The 26,682-nt window shown below is 47.9% G+C and overlaps 1 protein-coding gene across 4 annotated transcripts in view; it reads right to left on the bottom strand.

Moving 5' to 3' along the window:
* DOCK1 (dedicator of cytokinesis 1) overlaps window positions 1–26,682 on the bottom strand; it is a 487,728-nt gene that overhangs the window by 417,292 nt on the left and 43,754 nt on the right. For all 4 annotated transcript variants that reach the window (XM_017858668.1, XM_017858667.1, XM_017858670.1 and 1 more), the window contains 7 exons: window positions 21,690–21,815; window positions 17,302–17,426; window positions 15,849–15,947; window positions 14,199–14,271; window positions 8,885–8,988; window positions 8,317–8,500; window positions 2,919–3,016 (listed from right to left, as the gene is read on the bottom strand). In XM_017858668.1, coding sequence (XP_017714157.1) covers window positions 2,919–3,016; window positions 8,317–8,500; window positions 8,885–8,988; window positions 14,199–14,271; window positions 15,849–15,947; window positions 17,302–17,426; window positions 21,690–21,815 — 809 coding nt within the window. The remainder of the gene's footprint in view (window positions 1–2,918; window positions 3,017–8,316; window positions 8,501–8,884; window positions 8,989–14,198; window positions 14,272–15,848; window positions 15,948–17,301; window positions 17,427–21,689; window positions 21,816–26,682) is intronic.

Consider the following 26,682-nt stretch of genomic DNA (forward strand, 5'->3'; position numbering starts at 1 on the left):
GGGCCTATCATGGGGAGGGGGGAGGGGGGAGGGATTGCATTGGGGAGTTATACATGATATAAATGATGAATTGATGGGTGCTGACGAGTTGATGGGTGCAGCACACCAACATGGCACAAATATACATATGTAACAAACCTGCACGTTATGCACATGTACCCTAGAACTTAAAGTATAATAAAAAAAAAAAAAAAGAAAAAGAAGCAAACCACAGACTCCTGCTTGCAAAGGAGTGCCATGGAACCGCAGCAGCAGCAAGAGCCTCGCCCGCCTCCTTCGGGAGACAGGACACCCAGCATGCTCCACATGAGATCGGAGACCCTTGAAGGAGTAAAATCCTCTCCATGCTTGGCTGTGCCAGCCACCACCTACTTTATACCAGAAAATGTCACATGCAAACAGTGGCAAACGAAACCACCCTGACCAAAAGGCACGCTGGTCTGGATATCAAGGGCTTAATCAACTCCTAACTATTTGGATCTGCACCACTTTGTTACTTTTGTACCATTTCTCATCATTTTCAGAATGTAAATTCTTTGCGAAGGTCAAAACTTGATGCCATCTGCTAACAGCCGAATGTTCCCCTGCCAATAGGCTCCCAGGTGACAGGACCTGGCTTGTCACAGTTCATGCAAAGTCCCTGAAGTAGACCACCTGGTCCCACCCAGACACATGACATGGTCAGTGGCACAGAAACAGAACCACAGGGAGATGGAGCTGCACGTATTGGGGTGTGGAGCTGCAGTGGGGCAGGGGCGAGCACCTGAAAGAGGGCCTTCACACGGGGGCCATGAAAGGGCTTCATTTGGCACCCCCCCCCTCTAAGACCATGTTCAAGGGGACCAAAGTCACCATTTCCATTTTCCATCTAATGGGACAGCGTATCTTTTGCTAAATACCTTCCTCAATCTATCAAGCAATGCCATCTCTCTCCTATCAGTCATCAATATGCAGAAGGGAGGTCTTGAATAAACAGAACCAAACCCACAATCTGTCAGCATCTCTAAACAGTGCAAAAGGAGCCCCATGCAGGCGGGAATTCCTCAAGTCCTGGCTGGCCATTAAGAGTCCCATGGCCTCAAGTCAATTCCATTCTCCAGGTTCACGGCGCATGTCAAGACATGCCAGCAGAGAAAAAGCACAAAGTTAGGCAAGGTAGGTAAGGGCTGGACAGGTCACCCAGGCTTGCCTGATACCAGCATGCGCAGGAAGAAGGGAAAGGTGTAAAGGCCACATCCAGGGATGAATAATCAAATGTGAGAATCTATGAGATGAGGGAAGTGGGGAGAATGATGGGACAAGATCATTCTACATTCTTCCAGGTAACTGTGGCAACCGGTCATCAGAAATACAACTCATTCCTAATATGATACAGGGACTTCAAAATGAAAGAGGACAAAATTTCATTAACTGGGTTCTTCTCAACTACATTCACGTATTCACCTAGTTTCCATCTGAATTAGGGAATTTACAGAACGCAGGGAAGTTTAAAATGCAATTAACATTGTCCAAGCCATTGGAAGAAGACCAGGACTGAGAAGATGATTAAAATTTTAAGATTAGTGAGGACATGTCTGAAGGGCTATACAATGATTCAGGAAACTGGTGCGACCAAATTAATTGATACTGAAGTGAAGCACATTGCTGGTTAATTAAGGCCATTTTAAGTAATTAATTTTTACAGAGATAAGATCGTCTCTTTCTGCAATCACCTCTCCTAGAGGGTGAGGAACTGAGGCAGCAACACACAGACCTGTGGAGAGTCTACGCTTACAGAACGCCACGTGCCAGTGACCCCTTTATCATCCCATGGTCAAAAATAGAACCGACTAAAAATGGAAATTCGCTTCCTCACGTACAACGAAAAGTTGTCCCAGCAAATTGTGGGGTATCTGAGAGCGTAGAAAAGCCTAATACTGCTGAAAATATCAGAACCACAAACAATTACAGAATAAAGAATTCCAGAAGCTGAGTGCTCCCAGGGACCTCAGGCCATGTAACATGACTGCCCTATCTCATAGATAAAGATGCTGAGGCCACAGGGCCCAAATAAATAATTACACCCAACACTGCTGCAGAACCGCCCATGGGAGGAAAACGGCCCAGACAAGTCTCTCAGTGTCGTGATCTTTCTACCACACCACAGACCTGTCCTGGTCACTTAAAGAGGATCTCGGGGAGTCATAAGCCAAGGCCAGTATGAATGCTGATGGCAGTAACAAGGATCATGACAACAGTAAAAAGACCTGAGGCTCCACAGTGACCCTGCAGAAGGCACTACTGTTACCCTCCTTCTCAATTCAGGGGAAAGAGAGGCCTAAAGAGGCCACTGAACTGTTGTGAGTCCTGCAGCGAGGACCTGTGGGACGAGGACACAGAACCCACAATGAGGTTGATTGCAAAGCCAGTCTCCTTCACGGCTAACCCAGACAGTCCCCCCAAAACCAGAAGCCAAGAAGCACTCTGTGCACCTAGAGGTGTATGTCACTATTATTTTGTTTTATTTTTTTGAGACGGAGTTTTGCTCTTGTTGCCCAGGCTGGAGTGCAATGGTGCGATCTCGGCTCACTCACTGCAACCTCCACCTCCCGGGTTCAAGCGATTCTCCTGCCTCAGCCTCCCGAGTAGCTGGGACTACAGGCATGCACCACCACACCCAGCTAATTTTGTATTTTTAGTAGAGACAGGGTTTCTCCATGTTGGTCAGGCTGGTCTCGAACTCCTGACCTCAGGGGATCCGCCCACCTCAGCCTCCCAAAGTGCTAAGATTACAGACGTGAGCCACCGCTCCTGGCCCATAAGTCACTATTTTTTAAAGAGAGTATAACCACAATCCTATACTACCTTTGGAGTCACTGCCTACTTCTGTTAATATACATTTTTTAAAAAGACCCAAAAAGTCCCTCGGGGCACGTTACCTTCACTACTTCACCACCATCGACCTTCATCAGCTGCCTCAAGTTCTGCTGCAGCAGGCTGGTGTTGGAGCGCCACTTCAAGAGCCCCAGAAGGTCCACTGGAAACAGAAATGACAATCAGCTCTTCACAGCAAGAACTCTGTTCTGTCTCTGCTAATCGTGCATTAAGTGAGGTTCTCTATAAAATTTCGTGAACAGCTAAATCAACCCTATTTTAAAAGATTCACCTGCTAAATATTCCATTCCTTTGTAGCAACACACTTAACACCTAGTACGGCTGAATTCATTCTTCCCAACGACATTGACCATGAAACGATTTCCATGTAGAAGCTTTAAAAATGCATTTGGGAAACTAAAAAAGAACTTGTCTTTCCATTCTACAAGAAGGCAGTTTCAGAGCACCACGACACCTGAAGAGGCCTGCTCACCCAGAAAGCGCTGCCCAGGCCCTGGATACCAAATGATTTGTTTTTCCTGCTCAAGAACAAGCCGCTATTTTTTTTATCGATGATATAAATAAAATAACTAACACAAATTCAAGTACTGAGACTGCAAGGTTAAGAGTCCCCGCAGCTACAGTAGCTCTGGACAACTGAGACCACGCCTGCACTGAGGTTCACGCCTGCACTGAGCGAGCTTCCGCCCCTCACCATGTCTGGGCTTCCATAGAAATTTGTGGTTCTTATGGTTGTTTTGTTTGTTGCATTTTTTATAGAAAAGCAAGGAATGAATATACTGGTTTTAAAGACTCAATGTGGAAGAAGACAGTGTCCAGAAATGTTTTTGTTTAAGGGATCAAGATATTCTTTTTCTTTTTTTTGAGACGGAGTTTCGCTCTTACTGCCCAGATTGGAGTGCAATGGCGTGATCTCAGCTCACTGCAACCTCCACCTCCTGGGTTCAAGAGATTTTCCTGTCTCAGCCTCCCGAGTAGCTAGGATTACAGGCACCTGCCACCAAACCCAGCTAATTTTTTTTTTTTAGTTTTAGTAGAGACAGGGTTTCACCATGTTGACCAGGCTGGTCTCAAACTCCTGATGTCAGGTGATCCACCCACCTCAGCCTCCCAAAGTGCTGGGACTACAGGTGTGAGTCACCGTGCCTGGCCAACATATCCTTTAAGGTAAGAAGACAGGATCCAAAGCTCTCTAGGAAAGTACATATGCCTACCCAAATTTCACCTGAAGTTATATTAACATCCCATTACTTGAAAAAATACCATTAACAAAGTACATCTAATTTACCCTTATGCTTGAGAACCAACTTCAGCTACAGAAACTGTCTCCATAAAAGAAAGAATCAAAATACAAAACCCGAGTTAATACTGAAGAAGAAAAGAAAAAAAAAAAAAAAAAAAAAAAACTAATTGTGACTATAGGTAGAAAATCAGGAAATACAGACATCCATTATAATTTCAGCATCAAACTGTACAAAAGGCATGCACACAATAAGCTCCAAAACATACATTTTCATTTATTTGACCCTACCCCCAAGTACAACTAACAAAGCGAACAGTTAGAAATGGGGAGACAGAAAAGGAACACCCAAAGGTCCTGTGGAAGACACCCAAGTGTGAGCTTAAACACCAGCACTCAGCAACCACTTGGCCTCGGGAAGTAACTTCACCTCAATCTTCTCATCTGAACCATGGGTATGATGATGCTCGATTCACATGGTGGCTGTAAGAATTAACTGACATGACGTGTAGAAAGCACCTAGCAGAACGCCTAGTCTAAAAGCACAAATGGCAGCAGTCATCCCAGGAGATGATGAGGAATTGAGCAGTTTCCTTTTTTTTTTTTTTTTTTTTGGAGACAGGGTCTCACTCTGTCATCCAGGCTGGAATGTAGGATCACAACAACGGCTCAATGCAGCCTCTAACTCCCAGGCTCAAGTGATCCTCCCACCACAGCCTTCCAAGTTGCTGTGACTACAGGTGCATGCCACCATGCACAGCTAATTTTTAGTAGAGACAGGGACTTGCCATGTTGCCCAGGCTGGTCTTAACCTCCTGGGCTTTTGTGAGCCTCACGCCTCAGCCTCCCAAAGTGCTGGGATTACAGGTGTGAGCCACTGCACCTGGCCAACATGTCTTCATTTCTAAGTGAACGTGAAGTAATGGAAAAGGCTCCATCCTGCCCAGACACACTCTTGGTCCTAGAGTTAAGGGAGATTTCCATCTCACAAGAAATACCAGTACTTCCTTAATAGACACTAATAATGTGGATCCCCTTCATTCAAAGTCGGTGGCACGCTGTGTTGTAAGTTTGAGACAAAGTCCAATTGGGCTAATGAGTAGTAAAACACCTTGGAGCAAAGGGAGTGTTGGAAGAAAACAGGGCTTGTCCAGACCCCATGAAGCTGCCCAAGGCAGATTCCCACCCCAGGCCCTTACTACTGGGACTCACGGCCCATATTCATGACTCCTTTCTAATTATATAGTCAGTTAACTGAGAAGAGGAATCACATCTTATACTTCTTTCATATCCCCCACAGCATCTAGCATAATGCTGAGGACAGAGAAGTTTAATACAAACCTCAATGAATAATTCAGCCACTGCATTTCCCTAAGTAATGGAACTTCCCAGGAACAAATCATGGTTTCAGAAAAATGATTCCCTCAAATGAGAATGTGGGAGTCGATGCTTAGATGCCATTTGGGGCAGCTCCATCTTGTACACACCTGACATGCCACAATCCTGAGAAGGGGAACCGTGGCTGGTGTGAAATGAAAGACAGATTTCCCGTCAGTCCCGGTGAGCGGCACCACGTCGGAATTTCCTTGTTGCCCGGCAACAGCTGCTGCTGAGAGCAGGGTGCCCTCTCCCTCAGTCTGGGGAGGGGATTACTCTGCAGCTGGTGAGACTCAAGAAGCTTGAAGGGGAAAGGAGGGATCGCCACTGACCCCACCCCCCGGGGGTGGGATGTCCTGGTCCACAGTCCCTTCTCCAGGGTCATGAGGGTTAAGAAGCATTCTGTGGATGGGCCTCATCACCTAACTGCAGCTCAGAGCATTGCTGTGAATGGGGAAAGATGATCAAGTTCCAAGTAATGACTTCCAAGCATGCTTTTGGAACACGACCCAAGTATGAGACGACGGTTTCCTGCACCATGAGCACTGCAACACATGGCACCTACTGAAATGCTAAAGTGTGGCCCACCTGGAGATGTCACTTTTGGGTTAAATGAGGCTCTGGATGCTGTCATCTGTCAGGCAAGTGGAGCTATCAAGGCCACATCCAGAGACTAACATGTCACAGGGGGGCATCCTTTCCATAACCAAGTCCCAAGTTGAGCCCCGCACCACATGATATGGTTTGGCTGTGTCCCCACCCAAATCTCATCTTGAATTGCCACGTGTTGTGGGAGGGACCTGGTGGGAGGTAATTGAATCATGAGGGCAGGTCCTTCCTGTGCTGTTCTCGTGACAGTGAATAAGACTCACGAGATCTGATGGTTTTAAAAAGAGGAGTTCCCCTGCACAAGCTCTCTCTCTCTCTCTTTGCCTGAGGCCATCCATGTAAGAGGTGACTTGCTCCTCCTTGCCTTCCACGACAATTGTGAGGCATCCCCAGTCACATGGAACTGCGAGTCCATTAAACCTCTTTCTTTTGTAAACTGCCCAATCTCAGGTATGTCTTTATCAGCAGCATGAACGGGAATTCCACCCCCAGGTAAGGCTTTTCATTTGCTCATGGAGACCACTACACAACCACAAGCTAGGACACTTCATAAATGGTTTGAGACATGTATGCAAACGGAATATAAAAGTATCCCAACAGGCTTAAGGCACTTAAGAGACTTATTGCTCCCACACCAAGAAGTTTACTCAGCAGACCAGCAGTGGGAAAGTGCAGCCCAGAACAACAGAGTGCAAAGTGCGGAAACGGCAAGATCTAAAAGCATTTGACCCAGGGCTGGCACATCCAAACACACAGCACACTCAGTGCATGTTGCGTGCTCCACTACAATGTCCTGACTTTCAGACGATGGCTTTACTTTTGTCCTGTATTTACCCTATTAAAGTCCAAACGATGACTGTCCCTTCGGCAAATCCAAAACTACTGCCATGATTTACGGACAACCCCCCAGAAACACAATTCATGATAGCAACAGACATTAATAATCAAAATCCGTATCGAGCAGTTAAGAGGAAAAAATTGGGTTTTCAAGCTCTGATTCAAGAGAGCATAAAGTCACTCTGCACAGCTGTGATACGGCTGCATTTGGAAGATGCAGTTTTTAAATGTAGGATTTCTGCCTCTTCCAGACAGAGTGACAGCAACAACATCAGTGTGCTCTGAATAAAAAGTACCCTTGGCTGGACAGCAATGTCACTGGAGAGGCTGCAAGCAGTGGTGGTGCAGGCACTCAAAGCAGTCGGCCAACTGCCACACAAGGGCACGGCACCAGCTGATGGATGAGTGATCTACCACATTAGGGCTGAGCTTTGGGGTGTGGGAGTCAGCAGGGGGTGCCTTATCCCACACCACGAGGAGGGCTAGAAAGTATCATCCAAATCAGCTTTTAAAAATAAAGATAACTGGTAATTATCACAGAGAGTAGCTGAGAATGGGGAAGACATAAAGAGGGAGATGAGCTCCCAGCCCACTGTTCATGTAACACTCACTAAGCCCTTTGAGGCAGGAACTACTCCCGTATCAACAGACAAGAAAGATAAGACTCCGAAACATGCAGAAGACCCTTGTTCAAGGGCATCCCCAGGGTTAACACAGGGCTACAGTTCGATTCCAGGTCTTTGGTCTGACTCCAAATCTCGTGCACTTTCCTTTATGCCACGCTACCTTCCTTTGGCCAAAAATCATTTTAAGAAGTAAATCCATTGCTTTATCTCCCTTTAAGAATAACACAGCTGGGCACAGTGGCTCATGTCTCTAATCCTAGCACTTTGGGAGACCGAGGCGGGAGGTCTGCTTGAGCCCAGGAGTTTGGGAATAGCCTGGGCAATAAAGTGAGACCTCATCGCTATAAAAATTAAAACTAAAATTAACCACCAAGCATGATGCTGCACACCTGTGGTCCCAGCTACATGGAAAGCTGAGGTGGGAGGATGGCCTGAGCCCAGGAGGACAAGGCTGGAATGAACTGAGATCACACCACTGCACTCCAGCCTGGGTAACAGAGCAAGAATGAGACCTTGTCTGGGAAAAAAAAAAAAAAAAAGAATAACCCTTAGACCAGAGTAGAAGTGTGAATTTTAAATTACAACGAATGCCACCTTCTATGCATTGATAGATCATCACAGCCCAATGCAATGAATGCCTGACGGGTGACGTTCATACGCCGACAGAGGACGCCTCCACACAGGAAGGAGCGTGGAAAAGACGGGACTGAGGCAGAGCTCCTGAGGTGAATGGGTTTCTCCTCTCAAACGCACCATTCTGGGTCAGTTTGGTGGAGCACACGAGCGTGGAGATCTGGAAGGAGTCCTTGCTAATGGTGCAGCTCCCAAGGCTCTGCATACTCTTGCCCGTGGCCGAGTGGCCCTTTTCTTCCAACTCCGCCTTCGTGGAGGGCAGACTCAAGTACGTGGCTGCATCTTCCAGCTTCTTCGCTTCGGCCTGTGGGTTTAGTCATGCCATATGTCAAAGGCAATTCCCAAACAGCAACACACCATTTTTTGCCATCCTTTGTTATCCCTAATCCTTGTAACCATCATAATTGCTTTTTATCATATTAAATACACATTTTAATAATTTCCCTTATTCCTGCAACATAATTCATGTTCATGGCATTTTTATATGGCACCTATTGTTATATTGTATATCATCCTTTCCTGTTCGGAACAACAAGAGGGCTGGTCATCGGAAATGTTCATTTACATAAATAAATGTAGCTACATAGCAGCTTCCTCACAATGATGGGAAATGTTGGTTCGGGTCAGGAAGCCCAGAAAAGACTGAAATTGTCTATAGCAGCAATATTGCACCAATGCAACCAGATACCTTATAGACGATAAGATCATGCTCTCCGTCTCGCAGGGTGGTACCATCATATCTCATCAGCTTGACAAATGCTAGTGCAAATATTTTCTCAGATTTATCCTTAGCTGTAAAACAAAAAACAAAAAAATTGATGACTGCCTTCAATTATCATGACAAAATAACATTATAAGATACTACAAAGGCTGCCTTCATGAAAACAATTACAAAATTACACGAACAGGTATTAAAGTCAATCTAATAAACATGTGGAAAAATGGACCATGTTGACAAGTAAGAAGACTCCTAGCATAAAGGGATCAGTTGTTCTCAAATTAATCTGTAAATTCAAAGCCATTCTAATCAAAATCTCATAGAAGAGATTTTTTCCTGGAACGTGAAAACGGATTCCAGAATAAAGGGCCAAGAAGAGCAGCATGGTCTTGAAGAAGGCCGAGGAAAGCCCGTAACACTAGGAAGCAAGAGTAACTGTAAAGTGACAATAAGAAAGACTGTGTGCTTTTAACCTAGGACGCCCAGACCAGCGGAAATGAACAGGGCCTGGAAACAAGAGGCCACAGCAAATAACAGAGGCTGGGAAGGGGCAGACCATTCCACCAAGGAAACTTCGTGTCAATACAGAAAACTAAAATCAATTCCTGCCTTACAGTATCCATCACATGAATTACCAACGGACTAACGACCTCCATGTGAAATTGTGCTGCCTTTGGTGAGAAAGTTCATCCCCCAGGTATCTGCATGTGGGGCTCACTCACTTCATTCACGTTTCTGCCAAAATGTCACCTCCTCCAAAGTGACCACATCTTGTCTAAAATAGTCCATTAGTCACCCTCTTTCCTCTCACCTGATTTAGTTTTCTTTATAATTCTTATCACTACCTGACATGTGTGTTTGTGTGTGTGTGTGTGTGTCTGTGTGTGTGTGTGTGAGAGAGAGAGAGAGAGAGAGAGAGAGAGAGAATTTTGTTGATCTTGTTGCTATTTATTGTTGGTTTCATCCACCGGACCCTGGAATGTAAGTGACCTTTTGTTTTACTGCCATTTCCCAGGACATGAAATAGTGCCTGGTGCCCAACAGGTACTCAATCCATATTTGTGCCACTTTGGGAGACAGTCAACAAACAAATGAGCTTTCAGATGATAAAGAAAACAAACACATTGTGGTTTCTTAAGAGGTCACAGTGACAACGGGGACAATCCAATTTCTTGGTCAGAAGACGTCTCTCTGAGAAGCTGGACAGCACATAAGCCAAGATGTCAAAGCTGCAGGAAGAGGCAGACCTAGCGCAGAGGCCCTCGCGAGGACCGGTGTGGCACATCTGGGGACAGCAGGCCAGTGTGGCTGGTGATAGGCAGCGAGAGTCAAAGGCGAGGAAGGACTGATGAACCAGGACAGATGAGGAACATGGACTGAAGAAATGGATCTGCCACAGATTCCTCAAGTTGCAATCTCAGTAGAGCATAGAAACACAGGCCCAGGGCTAGAAACTATCTCCACAATTACAGATTCAGAGCTTTCTCTTTAGAGATGAAAGGACAGAGATCACAGAGGGAGAATGACGCATCCACCCACCTTGAGTCAGCGGCTCAAAATATTTACCCTCAGATCCCACTGCTCAAGACCACATGGCTTATCACCTTTGCCTTCCTGGTGTCCAGCAGTATTTTGCACACAGGGGGTTCTCAATACATCCTGGCAAATCAAATGGTTCCATGAATAATCAACCAGCCAAAAAGCACAGGAAGAAGCAGAAGTAAAATGTAAGTACCCTAGGATTCTAAAAAAATAACTCTGTAAAAGGGCACCAGAGTACATAAAATATTTCAAGGTACAAACAGCAAAGAACAGAACCGTTCCTCCTAAGTTTGGGTGGACTTGGAAAAGACAACGAAAAAGACACACCTCCATGAAAACAGCCAGGATTCAGAAGGACATGGGGCAATAATGGTCGACAGATGGCTTCTACCAGACAGCAGTGCAATAAGTGCACCTTTTATTCGCATTCTGCATCTTCACATCCGAGGAACGGACCGATTTTTACTGAAGGCTCACTAGCAGCCACCACGAGGTGGACAGTTCACATGACCAGTTTACAGAACCTTAGGAACCACAGTAGGGGTCATGTGTTCTGGACTGTGGGTAGAGCTGCCCATTCCCTAGGCCGCCCCACCCAACAAACACACTACAATCACGGAAAACTCAGCTCCTGGCCAGCTGGAACTGAGAGCTGCAAGTCTGCCGGGCTCCACGGACCACATGGTCTAGTGCACCTGGAGTTGCTGACAGGTTGCTGGAAAGATACTAGGTCAACCCATCAACACCAAACTTTCCAATCCCAAGGGCAGATCCCAGGTGAGAAATCCCACCACTTGTTCCCTTTGCTGGCCTCCTCTTTAGGGTAGCAAGCGGGGACCACTGTGGCCTCAGCTCTTTCTACCTGTTTCTGCCCCAGGTATCTGCATGCAGGGCTGGCTGGGGAGGCCCCAAAGGCCATGGTCAGCGACCAACATCCAGGCTTTCATCGGCATCACACTTGCGATGCTCAACATCTTTCCAAAATCCCACCAGCTGTGGCCACCGAGACTTCATTTATTATGCAAATGTGTCCTGGTATGTTGGGTGATAGCATCTTGTCTATAATAAGTACTTAAAACTGACAAGAAAAACAAGGATTTTGAAAATTAAAATGCCACAGGAGCTATCACTCTGCCCTAGTGTAATTTATTAATTAGAGAGAATGAGCTTGTTAAAAGATGACAGCATGATTTTGAGACAAGTCCTCTGTGGATTCCAGAACCCTGTCCTCACCCTGCTTCCTCCATGGGCCTCAGGGTGAGGGTCTAGGGCGCACTGTGGCCCACTAGGCTGGCCCACCACGCCTTGGCCGAGGACACACCTGTGCCCACCGCCACCCCTATTCCACCAGCACCCTCTGCCCACATCACACCTCTGCCTAATTCACGTGATACTCACAGGCTGCCATACCCTAGCTGGTTCTTGCAAACTAATCTCAAACCTCAACTCAAACCTAAGCTCTGCAAGAGGAGAAACTCCAGCAGCTTGCTGTGTATACAGCAGGAACTCAATAAAAGCCAAAGGAGGGACGTGGCCTCGCCACTCCCCCAAGGCACTGGAGCGTAAGGCTCAGGCACAAGGACCTGGGTTAGAACCAAAGTTCTTCCACCAACTACTTGGGTGACTCTCACCCCCTGACCTGGGGTTTCCAAGCCCATTTCCTCATCTGTAATGTGGGAAGTAATAATACTGATACCACACGGGAATCTTGTGAGGATGAATCCAGACAGCACAATAAATTTCTTGTGTCAGGCACATGGTAAGAGCACAGTGAACGATGGCCAACATCTGTTGATGGTTATTATTATCCTACAGCTTCGGCCACCAAGGATGTCGTGTACCATTAGCAGATCTGACTTGGTCTGGGGTCTAGTGGCCTGGATCTGGTCCTGTGGCAAGGATGAGATGGCAGGGAACTGCCTTCCAAGCAGGCGGCCTTCCTGCCCCTGCTTCTCCCATTAGACATAAACCCGGATGCCCTTGTAACTGAACCCGTGACCTGCATGCACTGTTGGGACAGGACAGGAGTGCAATGATGCTTTTAGCAGCTGCCAGCCGCCGCCCCCCGCCCCGCACTCCCCGGCCATGCACCACCCACCACCAGGCACCCCATGCTACTCGAGACCCCTCCAGTCAGCCACATTCCAGGCCAGGCCCCACCACACACACACCTGCCATTGACCGTCGTGGGCCCGCACCCCAGCTCTGCAGACTTCACACACCAGGCCTCCCCAACTCCCCTGAACAACAGCAGGCCCAAGCTTCTCGATGGTCCCACAAGGTGGTCTGCACACCATAACATCATGACTGTGCTCACACATTTGCTCTCCAGGCTGCTCTCCTGCAGCACCCCTGTCCAGGCACACCCACCCCACATGGAGGGCCCAGGGCAGGCCAGGCCCCAGAAACAGTCAGGTGAATGAACACATTATCCCAGCAGCAGCAACTACCATGGAGCCCCTATCCATAGCAGGCACTGTGCCAGAAGGTGGCCAGCCTCCACCTTGCCTGACCTTCAAGAATACCCTAGGAGGAAGATTTTTTTGTTTTTGTTCTTGTTTTGTTTTGTTTTGTTTTGTTTTGTTTTAAGACAGGGTCTCACTCTGTTCCCCAGGCTTAAGTGCCGTGGTACAATCACAGCTCACTGCAACCTCCGCTTCTCGGGTTCAAACAATCCTCCTGCCTCAGCCTCCTGAGCAACTGAGACTACAGGTACACGTCGTCACACCAGGATAATTGTTTTGATTTTCCAGTAAAGATGGGGCCTCACTGTGTTGCCCAAGCTGATCTCCAACTCCAGGGCTCAAGCAATCTTCCACCTTGGCCTCCCAAAGTGCTGGGATTACAGGTGTGAGCCACGGCACCAGCCAGGAAGGTATTCTTATCCTCAAATGAAGATATAGAAAAGGCTCATGCTTAAGCTCCTTCCAGAGTACACAGAACCTGAAACTGCCCACTGCACGGTGCGACCCCAGTGGGCTCATCAGTGACTGCCCTCCACACCACTCTTTTCCTTTAACTGCCTGTGGCACACAAGCCTGTAGTCAACTCTCTTTGCCACTTACTGTCCCAAATATTAATATGTCTCAGTTCCCAATGCCAAAGAAACACACACCCTGAAAGACAAGAATCATGTTTTCCTTCTGTGGTATCTTTAAGTCTAGCACAGGGCTACAGCTTTAGTTGACAATTAATTTAACAAAATGTGATGGAACAAACTTCAGTCATCAATAGTAAATTCTTTTTGAAGGAGAGCGATTCCTATAGCAGTTCTTTCCTCCTAAAGTCTTGGCATCACAGTTAGTATCAGAGAAATGTCTATGAGAAAAGCCATCCCTGAGCTCCAGACAGCAAGGGCCACCAAAGAAGACAAAAAGGGTTCCAGATTTCCAGTTTCCAAACAGGGGGCCTTAAGAGCCCATGTTTGAGAGGTATTTGTTACAGCTCGGTAACTCTTCTGATGGATGACATGGGTGAATGACAAGTCAACACAGAAGCCTGGAAAGCAAAAGAAAGAAGGGGACCAGCAACACTGGGTAGGAGGAACTGGAGAAAGAAATTAAGATCTCCTGAGATCTGCTCAAGGAAAAAGAGAGAAGAATGTTTCCAAGGAATAGGTTCCGATGGGAAGTGAGCCTTACTGTGTTACGATAGCAAGTTCCAGAACAACTGAGAGTGGCCTCTCGCGCTTTCCCCAGTTCTCCCTTAAAATCCTTGGGGAAGAAAGTGCTTGACTACTCACAGTCCTGTGACGACCTGTGGCGGAAGGTAAACCGAAGGTGACTGCGGTTAACGTCCTCTATGGGAATGGCCACCTTCAAGAATTGAAAAAGAAGTTTAAGCACTGTGATCAATATCGTCCAGCGTAACAGCTTTATTCAAATGGAGCTATCAGGTACAACTGTAAACACTGCTACACTGCGGTGGTGAAAATACTGTACATCTAGTCCCCACATGATTTTTCCAAAGACAAAATGCCTTTGCAAAATTTAAACGAGATCATATTGTAACAGTTGCCAAGCCGACTCTGTGACACAGTTGGATTTTTTTTTCTGAATGCTCTAATCATTACTGTTAAGATTCTTTTTTGTTTTCTTTTTTTTTTTTTTGATACGGAGTTTCACTCTTGTTGTCCAGGCTGGAGTGCAATGGCACGATCTCAGCTCACCACAACCTCTACCTCCTGGGTTCAAGCAATTCTCCTGCCTCAGCCTCTCGGGTAGCTGGGATTATAGGCATGCACCACCACACCCAGCTAATTTTGCATATTTAGTAGACAAGGTTTTTCCATGTTGGTCAGTCTGGCCTCGAACTCCTGACCTCAGGTGATCTGCCCACCTCAGCCTCCCAAAGTGCTGGGATTACAGGTGTGAGCCACTGCATCCGGCCAAGATTCTATTTTTAAAAGTTGCCGTTTTTTGACCAGGCGTGGTGACTCACGCCTGTAATTCTAGCACTTTGGGAGGCTGAGGAGGGTGGATCACTTGAGTTCAGGAGTTCGAGACCAGTCTGGCCAACATGGTGACACCCCATCTCTACTAAAAATACCAAAAAAATGAGCCAGGTGCCATGGTGCATGGCTGTAATCCCAGATACTCAGGAAGCTGAGGCAAGAGAATCGCTTGAGTCCAGGAAGTGGAGCTTGCAGTGAGCCGAGATTGCGCCACTGCACTCCAGCCTGGGTGACAGAGCGAGACTCCATCTCAAAAAACAAAAAACAAAAAAGTTGCCGTTTTTCTTCTTAGCCCCAACCTGGAAGGGTCTACACTCCTTCCACAGCTGTGGTGACCTGCCCACAGCTGCACCAAGAAAGCTTTCCTGTTGACACATTACACTCAAAGAAAAAAGACATAATACATGCTGCCTCTAAGCAAAAATTGTCCCTAATTCTCACATCAAATCTGTATTCCAGAGCCAGTCCCTGGCCTGGTTTTCAAATATTCAGGCTCTTGGGGGCGGGACAGTGTTTACTCCACGGCGGAGATGTGAGCACGCTGCATTATGAAAATGTACCACGTCAGTGCTACAGAACAGGATCCGACTCCCCAGTAATGACCTCCACAGGCTGGCAGCTCAGTTTTTTTGTTTGGTGTAAAGACAGCACGCCACACATAAAACAGTACTGCGAAGAGAAAGACAATAGCTATCTTAAAAAGACTCTGTCATTTGTCTCCATGAAAGTCCTATTTTTACGTCCAAAAGGAGATGAGAGTAAACGTATTCTAAGAAACGCCAGTATGGTTCCTTAGCAACCTTGAATGACTTTGTTGGGAGACACTCTGCCTGCCTAGAGCAGCTCCCGGGCTGAGGAGGATGTTAGGATGTTTCCTTGGGTTACAAATGAGCATTTCATCATCAGTGCCATGTGATAAAATGACCATGTAAGTAATACCTTAACAGTCTCAAACCAGCGTGGCTGCTTTACTTGGTAGTAAATCACAGATTTGTACTCTGAGATCGCTTCATCACCAGCTCCCGGGAAAATCACATGCTTTAAAAGAAGACATAAAGAGCTCACGTAAGACCTCATAGAGCTGGACACCATATACATATACGCGGGAGGACAGGTACGCTCCAAGAACACCAACACACCCCACCACAAATGAAGTGTTCCCAGCAACGGAAGCACAGATCCACCCGAAGCCAGCGGCCAGCTCCAACCCTTGTTCTCACACATTAAAGATCTTGACAGTTATGACATATGGGGATGACACAGACCTCCATCGCCCCCAGACCCTCAATCCTAATAACTTCAACATTAGGATCTGCAGGAAGTTGCCTGATCCATCCCATAGGTCTAGGGTGAGGGACTGTAGACTAAAAGGTGGGAACCCTCCCCTCTCCTTCCTCCAGCCATGAACACTGTTTGCTTCACTCCGACCAGAAAGACCAGTGGCAAGGCCAGCACCTATGTTTCCAGGGTGACAAGGCAGGCAGTGATGCTGGACAGGGCTCACCCAGAGAGAAAGACATCATGCTTCTCTCGGCGACACTGAGCCTTAAGCACAACCCCATGGGCCCAGAAAAGCCCAGGCCTCCAGCCCTGGTGCAAACAGGCACCTCACAGGGACAGCAGCTCTGGTTTGACCTCTGGTCATCAGAGGAGGCAACAGCTTCTGCGTATCTCCCAGGTGGACCCTGCAGGCTGCTGTGGCCATGGAAGCAGATGTTCGTGACCACTGGTAGGTAGAGCATGAGGTCAGAGCTCCAGCTGTCATGGGCAGGTGCTCAGTTCTACCTCTCGCTAGCTCTCTGACCCTGAGCAATTTAACTGATTTCTTAGGGCCTTCATTTCTTCATCTCTCAAATGATAATGATGATATCTGTACTTCTAGCGTGACTGCTAGACTTTTGGGCCTTGGGTTTATGACAGCAAATGAGACTCCATGATAAGGTTGGGCAAAGGTGGTCAAGACCACAGGGATCCAGCCAGGCGCAGTGGCTTACGCCTGTAATCCCAGCACCTTGGGAGGCCGAGGCAGGCAGATTACTTGAGGTCGACATGGTGAAACCCCATCTCTACTAAAAAACATAAAAACTAGCCCAGCATGTTGGCACACACCTATAGCACTACAGCCTGGGCAACAGAGCAAGACTCAGTCTCAAAAAAAAAAAAAAAAAAAAAAGGCCACAGGGACCTCCTGAGATAGGCCAGCTGCCAGGATCAGAGGACCCCAGGTCCTGCATGGCAAGCTAGAGAAAGGGAAGCAAGAACCGACGCCAATCCCAAGAAATGGAATTCCAAAGCCCCACCTGTGACAACTTCTAGGCTGTAGCAGAGCCAAGGTGAGCACTTGGCAAGTAAAACTGAAACACTACAGATGAGCCCTCAGCACAGTAAATACCTCCAATCGCTTCCCATCTTCATCATACACAGACACCGTGACCTCCACGTTCTTCGCTGTTGTTTTGCTTCCTTTATCAAAATCTCCTTGAACTAATGTCACGTAGATATCATTTCGAACATCACCTAAGGGGGAGAGACCATACGTTTAAAACCAATTCATTATTCACAGCATAATTGTGAATTTTGCAAGACTGTCTACCTATCCTCATAAACTACTACAAATACGTATTAGATGATTACGAAATGTTGTCTACCTAACAGTCTTACCATTTAAATACATGACAAGAGCAATTTTCCTCATCATAAAACTTTCTAGAAAGAGGAAAAATCTCAAAGCTTCTAATGATTTGCTTGGTTCTCATCTGGGCAGAGGACACTCTACCCCTCTGGGGGCAGCCAGCAACCAGAGGGCCTCCAATACTGTTGATGGCATCCACTGCCCATGGCAGCCCACACCACTGTCCCTTGTTAGACAGCTGGCTACAGCTGTCTGAGTCCTCGGTAGCCAAGGAATATCGCAGTATCCACTGGCACTCCCAGATAACTGGCGAGGCTGCCTCCTATGCATTCTTCTTAAAAGCACAACTCCAGAAGTTAATCAGCTGAGGAACAATGAGGACCGGCCAAGCGCGGGGGCTCACGCCTATAATCCCAACCCTTTGGGAGGCCGAGGTGGGTGGATCACTTGAGGTCAGGAGTTCAAGACCAGCCTGGCCAACATGGTAAACCCTCATCTCTACTAAAAATACAAAACTCAGCTACTGGGCATGGTGGTGCAGGCCTGTCATCCCAGCTACTCAGGAGGCTGAGGCAGAAAAATCGCCTGAACCCAGGAGGCAGAAGTTGCAGTGAACCGAGATCACTGCACTACAGCCTCGGCAACAGGGCAAAACTCTGTCTCCAAAAAAAAAAAAAAAGAAAGAAAGAAAAAAGAATGAGGATCACCAGCCTAGGATCAGGGAGGAAAAATGGGTCTAGGCAGAAAGTTTCTGCAGGGCTCTTCCTTTCTGGAAGGCCTCCTTTTTCTGGCCAGGCAGCTGTCAGGATCCCAAATGGGGACCACAGAGAGAACAAAACAGACCTGTCTATTTTCAAGTGAGATGGGCCTTTTAATTATGGGGGGGGGCGGGGGGGGAAAACCACAAGCAAATGAGGCTCAAGGACTCTTCTTCCTACTGAGAACATTGGTAATGGCCCGACTGGGAGAACTTCACAAGCTTCATTAGCAACATGATTTAGAGGAAGCCTCGTTCCCAGCCACTGCTCCTCTGCTGCCTGCCTGGCCGCCTCCCACGCCCTGACCACCTGCTCTCCCACGGGGCCAAAGAGCTGTTCCATCAGGCGCACCAAATGCCCACTCTGGCTGAAGACCAAGGACCCCTTAAGGATTCCTTGCTTTCTTGTTTTTGCTTTTGTTGTTTTTTTTTTTTTCTTTTAAACTGCTCTATTTTGGCTTTTAATGTGTCCAACTATTAAATTAAGCTTTCATTTAAAAGTCATTATCATAATAATCCCAGTGGGTTGCTACCACAGCCACAGGAGTTGTACGGAAGGAGGCGCAGGCTGCCGCTTGCTGATACTGACCACAAGAGAAGTTAAGAACCATGGAGCACAGGGCGAGGGGCAGGCGCAAGGCCACCCAGCCAAGACTTGTTGCTCACTAGCTGTGTGACCTTGGACAAGTTAGCCTCCAAGGCCAGCACCACTAAACAGCCTCATTGATAGCAAAGGCATAAACTACATGATCTCTCAGCCTAAAAATTCTATCAAGGCGCAAACACCATCATCAAAAGGGAACTTCAAGGCCGGGTGCAGTGGCTCATGCCTGTAATCCCAGCAATTTGGGAGGCTGAGGCGGGTGGATTGCCTGCGCTCAGGAGTTCGAGACCAGCCTGGGCAACACAGTGAAGCCCTGTCTCTACTAAAATAAAAAAATTAGCCAGGCATGGTAGTGTGTGCCTGTAATCCCAGCTACTCTGGAGGCTGAAGCAGGAGAACTGCTTGAAACCAGGAGGCAGAGGTTGTAGTGAGCTGAGATCATGCTACTGCACTCCAGCCTGGGTGACAGGGTGAAACTCCCACAGCCTCGCTCCCAAGTATACCTCGAGTGTGTTACTCCAGGGCCAGCTCAGAAGTAAGACCTCATTTACAACAGGCAAACCCCACAGATGGGCAATCACCATAGACCCTCATCAAATGCCTCCCCAGGTTACAGAACATTCTGGGGAAGAAGGAACTAGAAGCAGACATAGTGAACTCCTGCTACCTTCCCAGCTCAAAGGAAAACTTGGTATTGCCTGCCTGGATCCTTCAGAAGGACTCCAGGAGTCCGGTGAGCCATGAGAAAGTAGCAGAGCAGGCCGCTGGGTGACAGGACAGGCTCTCCGCTGTCCAAAGAAGATGCGCAAACAGTGACCAAACCAGGCGATCACAGGCTCTGCAGGCTAACGGCAGGCAGACAGACTGATAACTGCCCACACTCTCTCTCTCTGGTGCCCACAGCCTGGTCAGTGATTACTCGGCCAACAGAGAACACAGGTGACCCACCTTAGCTAGACTCCCTTCCTATGAGATACATACCCAAGGACTTAGCACATGGAAACTGCCAGAACAATGGTCAACCAAATCGCTTCCCTATGAATCTATCATGAGATGATCTACAAGTTTAGAGTTACTTTTTTTTTTGAGACAGGGTCTCTCTCTGTCACTCAAGCTGGAGTGCCGTGGTTGTGATCATGGCTTACTGTGGCTTTGACCTCCTGTGCTCCAGGGATCCTCCCACCACAGCCTCACTAGTACCTGGTACTACACCAGGCCTAGACTTAGTTTTTAAGTCTATCCATCATAAGGGAAATACTGTTGGCATGAACTGGAAGCTTCTGAGCTTCCCTTTGAACATCAGGACATCCTAAGGACGCCAAGATAAATGCATATTGCCAACCGCTTCATCCTCATTTATAAATCTGCATCTCAAATGCAAATACAAATAATAGGTATACAAATTAGCCCACTCCCATTAATAAACCTAAATTAATTTGCTGCATATAGACTTGACACACACAAGCAATAGCTTCAGAATTGACTAAACGTCATGCTTTTCTTCCTGTACAGGCAAGCCTAGCTAGTATCTAGCCTAACCAATCTAGATGTCTTTCATACGGATTTACCAGACCCACTATTCAATGACCCACAACAGCCCTGAAAGACAAAAGGAGTAGAAAGAACGAGTCTTGAAGTTGTGCTAAAGCAAAACAATAACTCCTACAGCATGCACCCTGAAAAGCCACCACTCTCCTAGCTATATAGCAGAGGCCTATATAAGGAGGCCATGTTGAACGTGGGGTAGTTTGTCCTCGTTTCCACGGCTCATCAGCTGAGTGACTTTAGGCTACAGTTTAATCTGGATAGGAATTAACTCAACAGCAATTTGTGGGCTTCCAAGAGCCTCACGTGGTTCAAGTTAAGTTTTGTTTTGAGACAGGGTCTCACTCTGTCACCCAGGCTGGAGTGCAGTGGCACGATCTGTGCTCATGGCAACCTCTACCACCCAGGTTCAAGTGATTCTCCCACCTCAGCTCCCTAAGTAGCTGGAATGACAGGCACACACCACCACGCCCAGCTAATTTTTTAATTTTTTTGTCGAGAAGGAGTTTCACCATGTTCCCCAGTCTGGTCTTGAACTCCTGAGCTCAAGTGATCCCCCCGCCTCAGCCTCCCAAAGTGCTAGGATTACAGGCATGAGCCACTATGCCCGGCCAAGCCACGTAAGCATTACTTGCAAACCAAAAAGTATCACACGGATAGAAAGGATACAAATCAACATGCTTCCAAAGATCTCTTGATGATCAAATCAGGTTATTATTAACATTATCTGGAAACTGAAATGTATTATATAAATACGAGTTAACACGGAAATCCTGTTATTGTTTGGTCAGTTTAGAATTCAAACTTAGAATTCATGGAGCAATGCCAGTATAACGTACACCAAGTGAGCGGGTAAAGGCACAGACATTTCCATTCAGCAACCATCCAACCCTGACATTTGTCCTAAGGTGGGCTCCACCTTAGGCAGTTCCCTTTCTGACCTCTTTCCTTCTTTTGACCTGATGTCTACCCAGACATTCGCTGGGTGCCCACATCCCCCTCACACAACCCTTGTAGTTGGGGAGAGCTGATCCGTCCAGGGGTACAGGGGGCCAGGGAGCATATTCTACCACTCCGGTCACAGCCCCATGATCTATAACCATGCTGGGGCTTACAGGGTCACCTGCCAGGAGCTGAGCCCTTTCCTAGCCAGAGCTCATACATGATGCTGCCCACACGTCATTCTCCGTGGCCGGCTACCCCCATGCCATGCTCAGAAGCCCTGGATGAGCCAGTTCTTACCAGGCATGATTATCTCCGGAAACCCTGTTTTTCGAGCCACAGCTGTGGTCCTGTCCACTAAATGCGGAAACTCTTTTCGGATCTGATGGATATCTCCAGGAAGTAATTTCAATGTTACCCACAAACCTGAAAAAACAATGGATGCTGTTAAGTCACATTTTATCCTATGCATTTTTAGAAGTTTTCACGAAACCAATTTCAATGAACAAGAGACTTTTAATTCACAATTCAATATCTTGAGAAAAAATATGGGCAAGGCAAAAAAGGTGCCCTTCGTGGGGAGTCCATGCATCCAACGAGCTGGGATGCCAGCCCTGCCCTAGGGTGACTCACAGGCAGTTGAACGCACATCAGCAGCTGCTGTGCACCCGCTGTGCTGCTGGGGACTGCCAAGGACCAATGTCTCTTTTGAGTGTGTAGACATTTAAGATAAATCAGCAGGCCATCTTTTCCCGGGAGGGGGCTGAGAAGTCTGTCATTTTCTAATCTCCCAGGAAAGACAAAGGCAGGGGAGGATTCTGGAGGTGAATTCACAGTTTTGAGAACCCATCAAAGTTTCAAGTAGCTAAGCAGCATCACACAACCTGGGCGAGCAGAGGAACATCAGGCTGCAGGGCCAACAGCAGGACAGCCCTCCCCAGCCAGGACAGATGCAGCCTGTGGAGCCCAGGCCCTCTGTACCACAGTGACACAGCAAAAGAGAACAAAGCTCCAGCTGCTCTCGGCTCTTTTCTCCAAGAGAAAAATGAAGACTTTCAAAGCCTCTAAACCTAGATGCCAGGGGTGTCCTGGGGAGAGGGCAGTGAACCTGGTGGGGTCTATGTAAGGGCGTGTGTACGGGCTCTTCCTCCCTGCAAGGCTGATGAAGAACTGTGGTTTATATAAATACTGAGTAGCAATCAAATAGGAGGCAACAGTACGAGGAAACAAGCCAGACACTTCCAACAAGTCAAAGGCAGGGGCAGGCAGGGGTCGGCCTGAGCTATCTTCTGTGACGGCATTTCCCCCCACGGGAAGGGGCTGGCACACGGGGGCACTCTATCCCTGAGGCCTCGGCGGGGCCGCCTGCTTGCTTCCCCCACTCAGCTCGGTAGGGCCTCATCTGCCCCTCAGAACATCAAAGCCTCTGTCCTCACTTCTGCTACTAGCATGGGTATGCATGCATGCCTGTGACTGTGCGTGTGTGTGTGTGTGTCTGTGTCTGTGTGAGTCTCTGTGTGTCTGTGTGTATCTGTGTGTGTGTGTCTGTGTGTCCATGTGTGTCTGTGCCCATGTGTGTCTGTGTGTTTGTGTGTGTGGCTCTGTGTATCTGTGCCTATGTGTATGTGTTATGTGTGTGGCTAAATCTGTGTCTGCCTGTGTTTCTGTATCTGTGTCTGTATCTGTCTGTGTCTGTATCTGTGTCTATGTGTGTATCTGTATGTGTGTGTGAGGGTATGTATGTCTATGTGCGTGTCTGTGTCTATATCCGTGTGTGTGTGTGTCTATATCTGTGTGTCTGTGTTTGTGGTGTATTTGTGTGTTTGCGGTGTATCTGTGTGTGTGTTTGTGGTGTCTGTATCTGGTGTGTGTGTCTGTGTTTATGGTGTCTGTAACTGTGTGTGTGTATGTGTTTGCGGTGTCTGTGTGTATGTTTGTGTATGTGCATGTGTGTGTTTGTGGTGTCTATATCTGTGTGAGTGTGTGTGTGTATGTGTGTGGTGTATTTGTGTATGTGTATCTGTGTTTGTGATGTATCTGTGTGTGTGTGTGTGGTGTATCTGTGTATGTGTATCTGTGTTTGTCGTGTATCTGTGTGTGTGTGTGTGTGGTATATCTGTGTATGTGTATCTGTGTTTGTGGTGTGTGTGTGTGGTGTATCTGTGTATGTGTATCTGTGTGTGTGTGTGGTGTATCTGTGTATGTGTATCTGTGTTCGTGGTGTGTGTGTGTGATGTATCTGTGTATGTGTATTTGTGTGTGTGTGGTGTATCTGTGTATGTGTATCTGTGTTTGTGATGTATCTGTGTGGTGTATCTGTGTATGTGTATCTGTGTTTGTGGTGTGTGTGTGTGGTGTATCTGTGTATGTGTATCTGTGTGTGTGTGTGGTGTATCTGTGTATGTGTATCTGTGTTCGTGGTGTGTGTGTGATGTATCTGTGTATGTGTATTTGTGTGTGTGTGGTGTATCTGTGTATGTGTATCTGTGTTTGTGATGTATCTGTGTGTGTGTGTATCTGTGTGTGTGGTGTATCTGTGTATGTTATCTGTGTGTGTGTGTGTGGTGTATCTGTGTATGTGTATCTGTGTTTGTGGTGTGCGTTTGTGATGTATCTGTGTATGTGTATCTGTGTGTGTGTGTGGTGTATCTGTGTATGTGTATCTGTGTTTGTGGTGTGCGTTTGTGATGTATCTGTGTATGTGTATCTGTGTGTGTGTGTGGTGTATCTGTGTATGTGTGTGTGTTTGTGATGTATCTGTGCATGTGTGTGTGTGTGTGGTGTATCTGTGCATGTGTATCTGTGTTTGTGATGTGTGTGTGTGTGTGTGGTGTATCTGTGTATGTGTATCTGTGTTTGTGGTGTGTGTGGTGTATCTGTGTATGTGTATCTGTGTTTGTGATGTATCTGTGTGTGTGTGTGTGTGATGTATCTGTGTGTGTGCATGTGTCTGTATCTGTGTGTGTGTGTGTGTGTGGTGTATCTGTGCATGTGTATCTGTGTTTGTGATGTATCTGTGTGTGTGTGTGTGTGCGTGCGTGAGCATCTGTGTGTGTGTGTGTGTGGTGTATCTGTGTGTGTGCATGTGTCTGTATCTGTCTCTGTGTGTGTGTGTGCAGCTGTCCCCTCTCCAGATGCCTTGAGAGGAGGACCCGCCCTCCATCACCCTCAGCTCAGTGCCCTGCCCTGGGTGGAAGGACTGAGACAGTCGCAGGCCTGTCCTCCAGCAGCCTGCCTACTGGGCAGCACTGGGAGATAACTGACAGCCCGTCAGCAGTGCCGGCACCTCAGGCTGCTCCTGACGGGAGCAGCTCTTCTTGATTCAGTCCCGCACCTCACGCCCTGTCCTCTGGCTGCCCACTCCTATATCCGCTACCCTGGAAACGGTGTTCTCCTTTGCACAGATTTACATTACTTGGAGCTGAGAAGTCAAAAGTCACTGATGATGTTTGGCTCTTTGCCAGCTGGTGAAACCCTCTTTCCTCTTGCTATCTAGTGAGTCCCTCTAATTTATTCAAAAGTAGCTACTGAGCACCTACTATGTGCTATGCAAATACAAGGCACTGCACCTACTGCAGACATAGGGCAGACCCTCACAACCTCCCCTGCCAGGGGTTTAGCTTCCATTGCCAACGGTCAGACACTAACTCCACGGTCTCTCAGAGAAATATGCAACTGCAAAGTTCTCATGGGAGAAGTCCTGAGCACACTGCAAGCCATCCTGGGACCACAGTCTCAAGGGTCACAGAGCAAGGGACGTCAGGGCTGAGACCTGCAGGAAGCAAGAGAACTGCAGACCTGTCCCCACCCCAGGCAGGTGGAGCCCCCAGACGCTATGGGAAGACAGTGGGGAGGCTGGGGTGGCAGGGACTGTGGTCTATCCGAAGGATGGGGGGCATCCAGAGAGGGGCTCAGGAACAAGAGTCAGGCTCTGACCTGACACCCTGTGGCTAACAGGGAACCAGTAGACAGGAGTACAGAGCACTGTGGGGATGGAATGGCAGCAGGGCGGCCACCGCATGAACCCAGCTGGCTGCCAGGATGTGAACGCCACTATGGAGGGTGGGAAAGGGGACCAGCGCGGAAGTCAAACCAGCAGAACCACAGGGCGTTGGGGTAGGAGGAGGCGCAGCTTACAGAGACGGTGCCCCTTGCAGGCACAACCACTAGCAAGCCCTGGGGGTACCATTCCTTGGAACAGGAAGACCCGCTCCAGGCAGAGCTGCCTGAAGGGCAAGCACCCACAGTGGGGAAGGAAAGGAGAGTCCTGAAGAGAGGCAGAAGGGCCCACTTTGAGAGCTCACAAGGGGACAGAGATGTCAGGGATAACCGGGGAAACAGGAAACTGGGACGGGAGGATGCCCATGCAGCCACAGGGCTCCTGGTGGGAGATGGGGGCAGGAGCGCTCAGGGAGAGGGCCGATGCTGGGACACAGAAGGGCAAAGATGAATGCGAGAGGAAGACCAGAGAGTCCACATACACAGACACAGATGCATTACTCAGGGTAGGACTGTTTCTTGGTGTTTCTTTTCTTTCCTTTTTGTTTAATATATTTTTTCTTTTTCCTTTCTTTTTAAGACATAAAATTCCAGATCGTGGGAGGGAGAGTTTGAAGGAAGGAAGAATCACCAATAGAAAGCGGTCCCCAAAGAGGTATCAGGGATGGCACCCAGACAGGAGCACATGTACCAATGCCCAGAATGTGCATTTCACTAGACAACTGACCACAAAAGGCAAGTGGGAGCTAAATCCTGCCTCTACTCACTCACCAAGCCACAGGCCCTGGCACTCTCTCCCTACTCACTCAGATGATGAGGCCCCTTCTTCTTTTTTTTTTTTTTGAGATTGAGTCTCGCTCTGTTGCCCAGGCTGGAGTGCAGTGGAGCCATCTCGGCTCACTACATGCTCCGCCTCCTGGGTTCACGCCATTCTCCTGCCTCAGCCTCCTGAGTAGCTGGGACTACAGGCGCCCGCCACCACGCCCGGCTAATTTTTTTGTATTTTAGTAGAGACGGGGTTTCACCATGTTAGCCAGGATGGTCTCGATCTCCTGACCTCGTGATCCGCCCGCCTTAGCCTCCCAAAGTGCTGGGATTACAGGCGTGAGCCACTGCACCCGGCCAATGAGGCCCCTTTTTCTAATTCACACAAAAGCACCCTGAGCTAACAGCAGCTCCAGACCTGCAGAATAGGTAAGCAGACAGATCTGCAAAGGGCCAGGTACTTCCTCACCATAACCCCTGGCCCTGGCCTCCAGGAGAACAAACCAAAGCCCAGACCCTGACAGAAGAG

This window comes from Rhinopithecus bieti, unplaced genomic scaffold (genome assembly GCF_001698545.2).
Source record: "Rhinopithecus bieti isolate Rb0 unplaced genomic scaffold, ASM169854v2 scaffold_42745, whole genome shotgun sequence".
Lineage (NCBI taxonomy): Eukaryota > Metazoa > Chordata > Mammalia > Primates > Cercopithecidae > Rhinopithecus > Rhinopithecus bieti.